General features: G+C 41.3%; 1 protein-coding gene across 1 annotated transcript; it reads right to left on the bottom strand.

Annotated features, from left to right (window-relative positions):
* Positions 1 to 757: 757 nt before the first annotated feature.
* LOC134364035 (uncharacterized) lies at positions 758 to 7151 on the bottom strand. Its single transcript, XM_063079939.1, is given in 1 exon segment — positions 758 to 7151. A coding segment is annotated over 1 exon segment (5067 nt). The 5' UTR covers positions 6575 to 7151; the 3' UTR covers positions 758 to 1507.
* Positions 7152 to 13924: the final 6773 nt, after the last annotated feature.

The raw sequence follows: 13924 nt of genomic DNA, 5'->3' as shown, positions 1-13924 counted from the left end.
ACTATCTTAAATATAGTCATGAATCAGAAAAACAATCTGGATTCTAAATACTGGTTTAAACTCAGGAATCACACAGGGCATGTTAGAAAATATGACTAAACAAATGCATGAAGATCAGATTTTAAGATCAATTAAACCCTCTTAACACCTGAAAAATCCTTCTCAGCCCAGGACTCGAAGAAGACCTGTTCATCAACCCGAATTGGAACTTGATACTAAAATAATTTTTTGTTACTCCTATAATATAAAATGTATAGCCTTAATATCAGAAAGTTGTAGTTGTGATTACCAATGTGTTTCTAGTTATGTGATGTGAATGAGTCACTTAAAAATGCTCTAGAGCAAATTTTATATTTGTATATAGTAATGATAAAATTATTTACCTCATAGTGCCGCTGGTCAAATATATACATACACACACAAATATGTAGTGTTTTGAAATATATATTATATACAATATACTATTTCACACTCACACACATATGAGAGCAATCGATCTCATACTCTCCTGGGAATGTAATGAAAAGCTGGTTTGAGTGATTTGGTAGTATATAATAAAGGCTAATGTATGTGAAAGACTCCCGCAGTGGGTAGTCAGTCAGTTCAGGGAGACCCTCCCAAGGAACAGCGAGACCACGGCTTCGGATGCAAAAACAAGAGGTTTATTGAACACACAGGTACCCGGGCGACTCAGTCTTTCGAAAGACTGGCGCTCCGAGTGGAATTTCTGGGCTCATTTTATAGCAAAAAGCGCGGGTACAGAAGCGAGAAGCAAGGTAATTGGTTAGTTTAAATCAAGCCAGGGGTGAACTTCGGTCAAGTGGGAGTCCTTGAAACAGCTGAGGGGCACTCTTGAAACTTTAACTGACTTGTCTATTTCTGGGAACTATCCGCCCTTTGCCTCGGGCCGGGGCCCAGGTGCATAACCACAGATATCCTGTTTGACTCTGTTCCCCTTGTTTCTTAACTTGACTTTTTGGCTGTATTTTCCCTATACTGCGGCTAGCTTGAAAAGAAAAAAGAAAAACACTTCCTTCATTCCCCCATTTTTTCTTGTGGATCGCTCTAATCTTAGAGCGGAATTAAAGGTTATCTTCGTCATCTAAGGTTTGGTATTTTTGTCTAAGGACCAGAATTTTAACTGCACTTACCCTATCATTGATGAATTGGACTAGTCTATTGATGACGTAGGGCCCAAGGGTGAACAACAGAAGGAGGAGTAATAGGGGCCCGGCGATGGTTGACAGTAGGGTGGTCAACCAAGGGGAGTTATTTGATCTGGTTATAAGCATTTTCATAGTTTGAGTCAGGAGGCCTGACTCTTTTAGAGGCCGGTGCATCAATTTCTGGAATATCCCAAGTCTCGAGACCCGCCGCCAGGGCACATATATCAGGGGTAAGGGAGGGCCACCAAGTCCAAAGGGGGTGGACTTCTGTCTTGAACCAGACAACCTTTCCAGTTTGGGACAGTACCTGCCAGGTGAGGGTGTTGGGCTGGTTAGGGTTATTACTTGGTAGGCTTGCTCCGCCGCCGCCGAATGCGCAACTTAAGAGGATTATCAGTCCTCTCCAGCTCCCAGGATTCATCTGGTACGGAGGGTGGCGCAGGCTTGAGGTGAGAAGCATGTACCCAGGCTGCAATGCCGTCTACTTTTACCGCTGTTGGTGTGGTCAGTAGCACCAGGTACGGGCCTTTCCACCGAGGCTCAAGGCTGCCGGTCCGATGGCGCCTAACAAGCACTTGGTCTCCGACCTGGAACGGATGAGGGATGGCCACGGCACCTGGCTCGTATACCTCCTTGATCTGGTCCCAGATCTGGGTTTTTACAACTTCTAAAGCCTTTAAGTGAGTAAATAAGACAGGAAGAAAGTTATCATCGGGACCCAGTGTTCCTCCCAACTCAAGTATGGGGGGGGGTCCCCCGTGGAGGATTTCATAAGGAGTCAGACCAAGCTGGCCAGGGGTATTCCTGGCTCTGAACAGCGCTAAGGGAAGGAGGGCCACCCAGTCTTTTCCACCGGTCTCTAAGGCCAATTTAGTTAAGGTCTCTTTGATGGTTCTATTCATTCTCTCTACTTGACCTGAGCTCTGGGGCCTATACGCACAATGTAATTTCCAATTTATTCCCAGTTGTGTGGCCAGTCCCTGGCTTACCTGAGCAACAAAGGCTGGGCCATTATCTGACCCGATCACCTTAGGGATCCCGAAACGGGGCAGGATTTCTTCTAGTATCTTTTTACATACAGTCAGGGCCGTTTCAGTTTTGGTAGGGAAAGCTTCTACCCATCCAGAGAAAGTATCTACAAATACTAGCAGATACTTGTTTCTATACCGGCCAGGCTTTACCTCTGTAAAGTCTACTTCCCAGTATACGCCGGGTCGATCTCCCCGTTGTCTTTTTCCGGTCTCTCGGTAGGTGGTAGCCGCATTAGTCATGGCGCAAGCCGGACACCGATTGGCGACTTCTTGAACGGTGGACCGGAGATTCGGGATGGAGAGGCTGGTGCGGCTCGTTAGTTGAAGGAGCTTTTCTGGTCCTAAGTGTGTTAGCTGATGTAACCGCTGAATGAATTCTTTTCCCTGGTCAGGAGTGAGCTCTCTTGGCTTGGTCCTAGCTTGAGCAGGCTCGATTGGCTCTTGAAGCTTTGTAGTTTTTGTTAGCACCTTGACCGACAGGGCGGCTTGTTTTGCAGCCTCGTCAGCCCTCCGGTTCCCGGCCGCCACAGGGTTATTCCCTCTCTGGTGGCCCGGGCAGTGGATAATGGCGACCTGCTTAGGGAGGTGAATGGCCTCTAGCAGAGCCAGAATTTCTTGTTTATTTTTAATGTCTTTTCCAGCAGAAGTGAGCAATCCCCTCTGTTTATATATTGCCCCATGAATGTGAGCAGTGGCAAAAGCATACCTGCTGTCCGTGTAGATATTGATGTTTTTCCCTTCGGCTAAGCGTAATGCCTGCGTTAAGGCTATTAGCTCGGCCTTCTGGGCTGATGTCCCTTCTGGCAGGCTGCTTGCCCATACCGTCCGTTTTCCATCTACGATGGCGGCCCCTGCTCTCCGCTTACCTTCCACAATGAAGCTGCTACCGTCTGTATACCAGGCAGGCACTCCGGGCAATGGCTGGTCCTTCAGGTCCCGTCGAGTCCCAGCTTCTTCAGCAAGGATTTCTGAGCATTGGTGTACTGGGGTGGATTCTGACTCGACTGGTAGTAGGGTAGCTGGGTTCAGGACAGCAGGGGGCGCGAAAGATATCCTTTCGTTTAGCAGCAAACTCTGGTAATGAGTCATTCTGGCATTGGTCATCCACCGATTGGGGGGCTGCCGCACAATACTTTCGAGGCTGTGGGAAGCAATCACAGTCACATTTTGCCCCAAGGTTAACTTATCAGCGTCTTTGAGGAGGAGTGCCACTGCAGCAACCGCTTTTAGGCAGGTTGGCCACCCACTGGCCACTGGATCCAGTTTTTTTGATAGATAAGCTACTGGCCGTCGCCATGGTCCTAGGGTCTGAGTAAGCACTCCTCGGGCCACACCGGCTCTTTCATCTACGTATAGAGTAAACGGTTTGGTGAGGTCTGGGAGAGCCAAAGCGGGGGCAGACAGCAAGGCTTCTTTTATGTGGTCGAAAGCCTTTTGATGCTTTTCAGTCCAGGTAAAAGGAATGTTTTCCCTTGTCAGAGGGTACAAGGGTGCAGCCAGGGAAGCAAACCCAGGAATCCAGAGCCTGCAGAATCCGGCAGTGCCCAGAAATTCGCGGACCTGCCTGGGGGTTGTGGGAGTGGGGATCTTCATAACTGTAGCTTTCCGGGCCGCGGTCAGCCATCTTTTTCCCTCTTTGAGCAGGTACCCCAAATAGGTGACCTCCTTCTGGCATAACTGGGCCTTTTTAGCTGATACCCGGTACCCCAACTTACTCAGTTCCTGCAAGAGCTTCTGTGTCCCTTTTTTGCAGCCTTCATATGTGGGAGCCGCCACCAGGAGGTCGTCCACATATTGGAGTAATGTGACCTGGGGGTTGAGAGCCCTAAAAGGAGCTAAATCTCGGTGGAGGGCCTCGTCGAAGAGAGTGGGAGGGTTTTTGAACCCCTGTGGCAGCCGTGTCCAGGTCAGCTGACCTGTGTTACCTTTTTCTGGGTCTCTCCACTCGAACGCGAACAGTGGCTGGCTGTTGGGGTGTAGTCTGAGGCAAAAAAAGGCATCCTTGAGATCCAGGACTGAGTACCAAGTGTGACTAGGCGGAAGGGAACTCAGGAGGCTGTATGGATTTGGGACCGTGGGATGAATGTCTTGCACCCTTTTGTTAATTTCTCTCAAGTCTTGGACTGGCCGATAGTCATTGGTCCCTGGCTTTTTTACTGGTAGCAGAGGGGTGTTCCAGGGCGATTGGCAGGGCACTAAGACCCCTAGGTCTAAGAACCTTTGGATGTGGGGTCTGATGCCTTCCCGGGCTTCTTTAGTCATTGGATACTGTCGGACGGCCACCGGTGAGGCACCTGATTTCAGCTCTACTACTACTGGTGGGACGTTATTGGCCAGTCCCATACCTGTCTTTTCTGCCCATACGGCGGGAAAAAGTTGGAGCCAGGATGGGTCGATGGAGGGAGAGGCCGGCTTTTCATACAGCCGGTATTCTTCTTCTAGGTTTAGGACCAAGCACATGGTAGAGTGATCTCCCCATGTTACTTGTGGGCCCTCTGTAGAAAACTGGATTTGAGCTTTTAGTTTGGTCAGGATGTCCCGGCCCAACAGAGGAGTAGGGCACTCAGGTATGACCAAAAAGGAATGGGTCACTTGCTTATGTCCGACCCTTAAAAGTCTCTGTGTGGTCCAGGGGTAGACTTTGCTGCCGGTCGCTCCTACTACGACTGTCCGCCTGGACCCTACCTTCCCCATGGGTTGGGTCAGTACCGAATGTTCAGCCCCGGTATCGACCAGAAACTCGATGGGGGTCCCCTCCACTGTCAATGTTACCCTAGGTTCGGGGAGGGGGTCCGAACCTTGACTCCCCTAGTCGTCTAGGGATAGAACCCTAGCTTTTTTGTCGTTTTTCTTTTTTCGGGGGCATTCCCTTGCCCAGTGGCCTTTCTCTTTGCAGTAGGCGCACTGGTCCCTGTCGAGAGGAGGCCTTTTGTCCCTAGGTGTCGGTCTTGCCCGGTTGCTCAGGGTCCCTTTCTGCTTATCTGTAAACCCTTTATCACTTACTACTGTGGCCAAAATCCTAGTTAAATTTTTTTCTTGGCGTTTATCACGCCGTCTCTCTCTCTCTTCTGTCTCTTTTTTTTCTCTTTCCTGTCTTTCTTCTTCTGTTTCTCTCTTGTGGTACACCTTTTCTGCCTCCTTTACTAAGTCTTGTAAGGAAAAGTCTTGGAGCCCCTCTAGTCTTTGTAACTTTTTCTTGATATCTGGGGCTGACTGGCCGATAAAGGCCATGGCAACTGCCGCCTGCTGTCCCTCAGAAGAGGGGTCAAACGGAGTGTATCTCCTATATGCCTCCATCAGGCGTTCCAAGAAAACCGAGGGGGGTTCTACCGGTCCCTGCAAGACCTCTCTTACCTTAGCCAAATTGGTGGGGCGCCGGGCTGCCCCTTTGAGACCTGCCACTAGAGTCCGGCGGTAGACCAGAAGACGCTCCCTACCTTCGGCCGTGTTGTAATCCCATTGAGGTCGATTGAGGGGGAAGGCCTCATTAATGAGGTTCTCGAGTTGTGTAGGGGCCCCGTTGTCCCCGAGAACGTTCTTGCGGGCCTCCAGAAGAATCCTTTCTCGCTCTTCAGTGGTGAAGAGGATCTGGAGTAGCTGTTGGCAATCGTCCCAAGTGGGCTGGTGAGAGAACATAAGGGACTCAAGAAGTCCCGTGAGTCCTGCTGGTTTTTCAGAAAAAGAAGGATGGTTAGATTTCCAATTATAAAGATCTGCTGAGGAAAAAGGCCAATATTGTAGAGGAACTAGGCCGTTGGGCTCGGCTGGGGGTCCTATGGCTCGGAGGGGTAAAATCACAGTGGAGTCAGGACCTGAGTCGTCTGCCGGACTGCGGGCACGGCGACTCCTGGTCCTAGCGGCTGGTCCCTCAGGATCGGAACTATCGGGCGCCTGGCCCGGCACCGGTCCGATCGCCTGAGGGGCCAGAGGAGGCGGCAGGGCCGCCGGGTAGGGCGGGGGCTCAGAGAGAAGGAGCGAGTCGTCTGGTGTCGGGAGGACGGGGGGTTGGGGAGGGGCGGAAGGCTTCCTTGTAGGTGGCCTTTGAGTATTTTCTGATCCCGAAACAACAGCGACTTTGCTGGAGGGTGGCACCCAGGGAGGGGGATTCTGGGCGAGGTCTTGCCATACCACGACATAGGCAACCTGGTCCGGGTGTCCTCCGGTCTCCTGAAAAACAATCTTTTTAACTGCAAAAATGACAGTAAGATCAAAGGTTCCCTCTGGCGGCCAACCTACGCCGAATGTGGGCCACTCAGACGAACAGAAAGTCTGCCATTTTCCTTTTTTGATCTCCATGGACAGATTGTGAGCCCTGGCTTTGACATCTTTCCAATGATCTAGAGTAAGGGAGAGGGGCGTAAGGGCACTTTGCCCCATCTCGAAAATTTCCAATAGGGGAACGACGACGCAAAGACCTATCACAACTAAGACAAAAAGAAACCAGAAACGGCGACGAGACCGAGTGCCGTAGAAATAGAAGAAAGAGTCCGATGGCAGAGCGCGCCTCCCGAGACGCGGTGAGACCAAAACACAATAATCCTCTGCCAAGGGGTCCACCAGGCGTCCCTGGTCCTCCCCTGATCCTGGGACGTCTCCCAGGATTGCCGGGTGGCGAGCCCCCGAACACGTCTGTTCGCTACCCGCACTTCGCTCCCAGAGCGACTAACCCGGAACAAACTGAAACCAAAATGCGCGCGCTCAGAAAAGACAGTCAGAATCACAGGATTAGACACAGAAACGAGACACAGAGCAGTCGCTGGCCAGCTTACCTCCCGCAGGTGGGTCGGTGGTCCCTGGGTAGGGGTCTCCGATCCCGGACGAGCCCCCAAATGAAAGACTCCCGCAGTGGGTAGTCAGTCAGTTCAGGGAGACCCTCCCAAGGAACAGCGAGACCACGGCTTCGGATGCAAAAACAAGAGGTTTATTGAACACACAGGTACCCGGGCGACTCAGTCTTTCGAAAGACTGGCGCTCCGAGTGGAATTTCTGGGCTCATTTTATAGCAAAAAGCGCGGGTACAGAAGCGAGAAGCAAGGTAATTGGTTAGTTTAAATCAAGCCAGGGGTGAACTTCGGTCAAGTGGGAGTCCTTGAAACAGCTGAGGGGCACTCTTGAAACTTTAACTGACTTGTCTATTTCTGGGAACTATCCGCCCTTTGCCTCGGGCCGGGGCCCAGGTGCATAACCACAGATATCCTGTTTGACTCTGTTCCCCTTGTTTCTTAACTTGACTTTTTGGCTGTATTTTCCCTATACTGCGGCTAGCTTGAAAAGAAAAAAGAAAAACACTTCCTTCATATGCATACCTTAAAACTCTACAATTAAAATCCTAGGTAGTGATCAGAAGTACATGTATATTTACAATAACATATGTATAAAGGATATTGATATCAGCACTATTCATGATAGCTAGAAATTAGAAATTTAAAATATGCCAGTGAGCACCATAATGAATAAATAAATCATGATACATTCACTAATGAAATATTCCATTTTACAAAATGAGCTGGATACAATTCTACATAATTATAAGAATAAAGCTCACAAATATATTAGAAAGGCACCAAACACAAAACAGCACATATGGTCAGTACATTTATATAAATTTAAAAAACAGCAAAGATTTATCTAGGTGTTAGTTTACCCTTTTGGGATGCCATGACTGAAAGGTAACTCTAGGGACTTTTCTGAATTAGAGTTAGGCTTACAGTTATGTTTAGAGACATTCCCTGCTTCCTGACTGAGGGCTTTTTAAAAAAACTAATCACAGCCCTGTTCACGTTTTTAAAATTAATTGAACTCTACAAACATTGTACTTTTTTGTAGGTATGTTTCACTTTGAAAAAGTGTTAAAAACTGTATAAAATGTCTAATAATGTTTGACACACAGAAGAAACTTGGCAAATGTTTATTTCTTTCTCACTTTCTTGTAAATAACAAAGCTGTGGCAATCAAAAACTGAAACGATCTCTTTGGACATAGCTTCATCACTTTTTAGGAGCACAATTGGTTTCATTTTCCTGTTTTTATTTTTTTATTTTGTGTGTGTGTGTGTGTGTGTGTGTGTGTGTGTGTTTAAAAAACAAAATGTAATTTATTAATATACTCTATCAGTTAGATTTTCTATGAATAAATCTTGTGAATAATGTTAAAGTATAGAATACTCATTTTGAAGGTTAGAAATGACATTTCAAAGTCCCAGTGGAATTTCATAGAGACCATTCTTTTTATTACCTACTAAAAATGAGATATCTGGCATGAAACAAATTGGTTTTAAGTTTTTTTGTGATGCTGTGCTGTCAAATTTTAAAAGATATGTTGTGATTTTGGCTTTTAAAGTTTTTAAAGTGCAATTGCCCACCTCCACAGGGTGGGGTTAAAATTCATGACTGATATGAAAAAATAAATTGTGATAATTTAATATAAGGTCTGTAAATTTTATTTGTAAATGTGATAAATATATAAGGATTTGCATAAAAATTAATTCAATGAAAAATATGTGTCTGTATGTGAAATAGCTGATTTCTCCCATCTAAATACACAGATATGAAAAAATAAAATTGGAATTAAAATTTGGATGTTGGTAAACTTTTATAAAATTTTAATATTTTATATATATGAGGAAACTTCAAAATGTTCATGGAAAAATGGAATTAAAGATAACAATAAGATATATAAACTTTACTTTTCAGCATAAGCTCCATCAAGTGCACGGTACTTTTGTAAGTTATGATATCAGCCATTTAACCCATTCCTAAAGAACTGAGGATCCTGGGAATTTAACCACATGCATGCAGGCTTTTTATATTATTAACTGAAGAAAAATAGGTGCCCTTAAAATATTTTTAAGATTAGAAAGCAGAAAGAAGTCAGAAGAAACCCAATTAGGATTATAAAGTGAATGCCTAATGATTTCTCATCAAACTCTCTCAAAATTGCCCTTGTTTGATGAGAGGATTGTGCAGGAGCACTGTGGTGGAGGACTCTCTGGCGAAGTTTCCCCAGGCATTTTTCTGCTAAAGCTTTGGCTAACTTTCTCGAAACCCTCTCATAATAAGCAGATGTTACTGTTCTTTGGCTCTCCAGGTCAACAAGCAAAATGCCTTGAGCATCCCAAAAAACTTTGCTGTTGACTGCTTCTGCTTTGACTGAGCCACTTCCACCTCTTGGTAGCCATTGCATTGACTGTGATTTGTGTTCGGGGTTATACTGGTAAAGCCATGTTTTATCTCCTTTAACATTTCTCAGGAGAAATGCTTCAGGATCTTGATCCCACTTGTATAAAAGTTCCATGGAAAGCTCTGCTCTTGCCTGAAGATGATCTGGGTATCTTCCGTTGGCATAATCTATGCCAACGGTTTTGGCATACATTAAGCAGAAAGTTTGCTCAACTGTAATTTTCAGTCGGAATTTTGTAAGTTGAACCAATTGAGATGTCCATGGTGTTTGATGTTGGTTCTTCTTTTAACTTTCAGTTTGCTTCAATTAGTGCAATAACAAGACTAATTCTTTCTTTGAAAATTAATGTGGACGGTCTGCTGCTGTGGCCTTCATCTTCAACAACGCCTCATCTCTTCTTAAAATTAGATATCCATTTATAAATTGCTGATTTCTTTGTGGTGTTGTCCCCATAAACTTTTTGTAAAGAATCGATGATGTCACCATTCTTCTACCCAAGCTTCACCGTAAATTTAATATTTGTTCCTGCTTCAATTTTATCAGAATTCATGTTGCTGTGATAGGGGCTCTTTTCAAATTGATGTCTTATCCTTCTTAGTGTCTCAAGCTAGAGTCTGTTCAGACATGTTATAAGTTTGTAGAAGTTTATTTTGTTGCAAAAAAATTTTGCAATTCTTGTGTAGTTTTTTTATAATATGCACTTTTTTAATGAATTTTTTGAAGACCCTTGTATTACACATAATTTACATATATGCTTCATCATTATCCATAGAAATCAAAATATTTTAATATTTCAATTACAATTGAAATACATCGACATAATATTCATATAAGTTGGTTTAAAAATGGTGTTTTTCTCAATTTTGTGGATACAAATAAACACCATTTCCCACACTGAGCTGATTTATTAATGAACTGAATTTTAAAAAGATTTGGAGGGGTTATAGAAAATATGCAAAGTTATATTATGTTGAAAACGTTTATTTGATTTAGGTTTTTAAGTAATTAGTTAGAAGAGGAGTGATAATAAGGAAAACAATTTGAGTTCAAAATATATCCATTTCCACTATCCCCATTAAGGAATAGTAATGGAAATACATTTTAATTACCAAAATATGGGCTATATGGCATAGATTATTAAATTTAGAAATCTTTAGTACAACATAGAAAACATAGGTATTTGTATGTATACATTTTTAAAATCACAAGTAAGTCAACTGGGGCCGACTTACATTAAATATGAACATAAAATGAGATCCCTTGGAATTATACATTTTGTTTTACAGGGCTCTAGCAATTTTAATTATAAGATTTGATATTGACTCAATTTTACACTAATCCCCATGATATTTAACTTATGAATTGGTGGAGTATATTATTTTATGCTGCTTAAATATCACACAATGTAACTTAACTGTGTGTAAAATTTGGTCCCTCTTGGCAGCAAGAAGTAGACTACTAAACGAGAAAAATGTTTTTAATATTTTCAGATTTTTTGCTTTACCATATTCACTAATCACAAATGCTTAATTTTAAATATCTGTAAACATAAGAAAAGATAAGAACATACATTATACGTATGATAAGAGAATTTATTCTTCTCTTTAATGATTGTTTCAGCTATACTGGGACCCTTGTACTTCAATGCCAATTTGAAAACCATCATGTCAGGTCTAGTTAAAAAAACAGAGCTGAGATTTTGGTAGACAGCGTTGAATCTATATCTGATTTTGTAGACAACAGGTATCTCAATATTTAATCTCCTGATCCGTGAGTATGTTATGTCTTTTATTTAATTATTGTTCAATTTTTTCAACACAAAAGCAGTTATTCCTAAATTTGTTATTTGTTTTATTGTTATTGCAATTTGGATTGTTTTCATAATATCACTTTTAGGTAGTACATTGATAATGGATACAAAATTGATTTTCATTATTAAATTTGTTTCTTGAAACCATGCCAAACATGCTTATTATTTCTATTAGTATTTCAGTGTATATCTTAGAATTTTGTATATATGAGATTATATCATCTGTATATGTAAATAATGCTTTTCTTTCCAGTTAGGATATTTTTAATTTTCTTTCCTTTCCTAACCACATTGCCTAGAATCTCCAGAATAATGCTGAATAAAATTTACAAGAGTGGATATACTTGTCTTCTAATGAATCCTAGGGTGAAAGCATTTATTCTTTTACCATAGAGTATGTTAGCTGTGGGTTTCCTAGATAACTCACTAGTTTCAGGAAGTTATCTTCTTTTCCTTGTTTTGTTGAGCGTTCTTATCATGAAAGAGTGTTTTATTTTCTCAAATGCTTTTTGTCCATTGAAAAGCTGTGTATTTTGCTTTTTATTCTATTTATATGGTGTTTTAAGTGACTGATTTTCAAATATTAAACTAATCTTTCATTTATGGTATAAATTACATTGGTGCTAGTGTACAATCCATTTTACATGTTGCTGGATTCAATTTGGTAGTATTTTGTGGAAGAGTTTTATCTTTGTATTTTTAGGTGAAGGATATTGGTCTGTATTTTTGTTTCTTTGATATAGTTTTAGTATCACAGTAATATTGGTCTTATAAAATGAGTTGGAAAGTCTTTCCTTCTTTTTTATTTTTTGTAAGAGTTGGTGAACAATTGATGTTTAATTTCTCTGAATATTTGATAAAATTCACCAGAGAAGCTTCCTGAGATAGGGTTTTGTTTGTCGTAAGATTCTAAATTTACAAATTCTATCTCTTCATCTATTCAGTTTGCCTACTTTTTCAGTGGTCTCAGTTTCAGCAGTTTGTGACTTCCCAGGAATTTGTCCATTTTGCCTAAGCTATCTAATTTTTTGGCACAGTTTTTTATTGTATCCTCTTTTAATCATATTTATTTCTGTAACATCAGTAGTGATGCACTCTCTTTCATTGCTGATTTTAGTAATCTGATTCTTTCTTTTTCTTGTTTAGTCTAGCTAAACGTGTTTCAATTTTGTTTATCTTTTCAAAAATGAACTCTTTTTGTTAATTTCCTCTTTTGTTTTCTACCTTCCTGTTGTCTTAATTATTTTGGCAGTTTGACAGGTTTCTGTTTATTTTTAGTTACACTTTTAGTAACATTTTTATCTGTTTTAATGTCTAATTTCTCTTCTTTATCTGATGTTAGTATAGCCAGTCCAGATTTTTAATGGTTTTGCTTGCATAATATAAATTTTTTTTATCCTATTCCTTTCATCCTAGTTATATCTTTAAATATAAAGTGTGTCTTCTCTATACAGCATATAGTTGTCTTGTGTTTTTGATCCATTCAGCTAATGTCTGCCGTTTAATTGGAGCATTTCGTCCATATACTTTCAATTTTAACACTGATAAGGTTGAATTTATGCTTGGCATTTTGCTATTTTTTTTTTCATTTTAATTCTGTCTTTTTTTGTTCTTCAACTCCTCCACTACAGACATCTTTTGTGCTAAATAAATATTTTCTAATGCACTATTTTAATTACCTCATTGCTTCTTGTACAATCATTTTGAGTTGTTATATTAGAGGTTTCCCTAGGGATTATAATAAACATCTTAATCTAAAACAATCTAGTTCAGATTAATTTAATTTTATTAATGTATGAAAATCTTTGTACTCTTAGTATTCCATTTTTCCTCCTTCTGTGTGCTCTTATCAGCACACAAATTCCATTATCTAAATTCTACAGATAGCAACATAATTTTTTATTTATTGCTTTACTATATTTTATTTTAAAGCGGATAACTGAAGAACTGTGTTACAATGAAAATATATTTATGCTGTGTTTCCATATGCAGCTGTCCGTACCTGGTGCACTTTATTCTCTGTGTGTGCAGTTTTGAATTACCCCCTAGGATCCTCTCATTTTAGACTGATGGTCCTCAGTTCTGCTGGAAATTATTTTTTTCAGTATCTGTTTACTGATTACGTTTTATTTATTTATTTTTGTTTGAAAAATATGTTTGCTGAAAGTAGAATTATCGGTTAAAAGTACTTTCCTTTCAACATCTTGAATATGCCGTTCAACTGTTTTCTGGCTCCACACCCATGGAAAATCAGCTACTTAATGTGATTTAAACTTGTACATGATGAGTGGCACCTCTTGTGCAACTTTCAAGAGTTTCTCTTTATCTTTGACTTTCATTCGTTTGGATATAATATGGCAATTTATAGATTTTTCTGAGTTCATCCTAACTTAGGTTCATAACTGCCTTGAATATACGGATTAGTGTTTTTCATCAAATATAAGAATCTTTAGTCATTTTTTTTCCTAATATTCCTTGTGTGCTTTTCTCTCTCTCTTCCTCTTTGGTTTTTGGTTGAAATATTCCTGGACTTTTTAAAATTTAATGAACCACTAAGAAAGGCTTTTAATTTCCATTAGCTGTTGTTTCTTCTTTCTTTTCTTTCTCTCGTTCTTTACTTTTCCTCTTTTTCATCTTGTTCCTCATCTTCTTATGCTTCTTCCATTTCTTTTGTTGTTGTTGTTGTTGTTGTTTTATTGGTTATGAATATGGATGGGGTACAAAGCAAATTGTCACCA

The sequence above is a fragment of the Cynocephalus volans genome, chromosome 15 (genome assembly GCF_027409185.1).
Source record: "Cynocephalus volans isolate mCynVol1 chromosome 15, mCynVol1.pri, whole genome shotgun sequence".
NCBI lineage: Eukaryota > Metazoa > Chordata > Mammalia > Dermoptera > Cynocephalidae > Cynocephalus > Cynocephalus volans.
The sequence above is the reverse complement of the archived record's forward strand: the minus strand, read 5'-3'. Positions and strand labels throughout refer to the sequence as shown.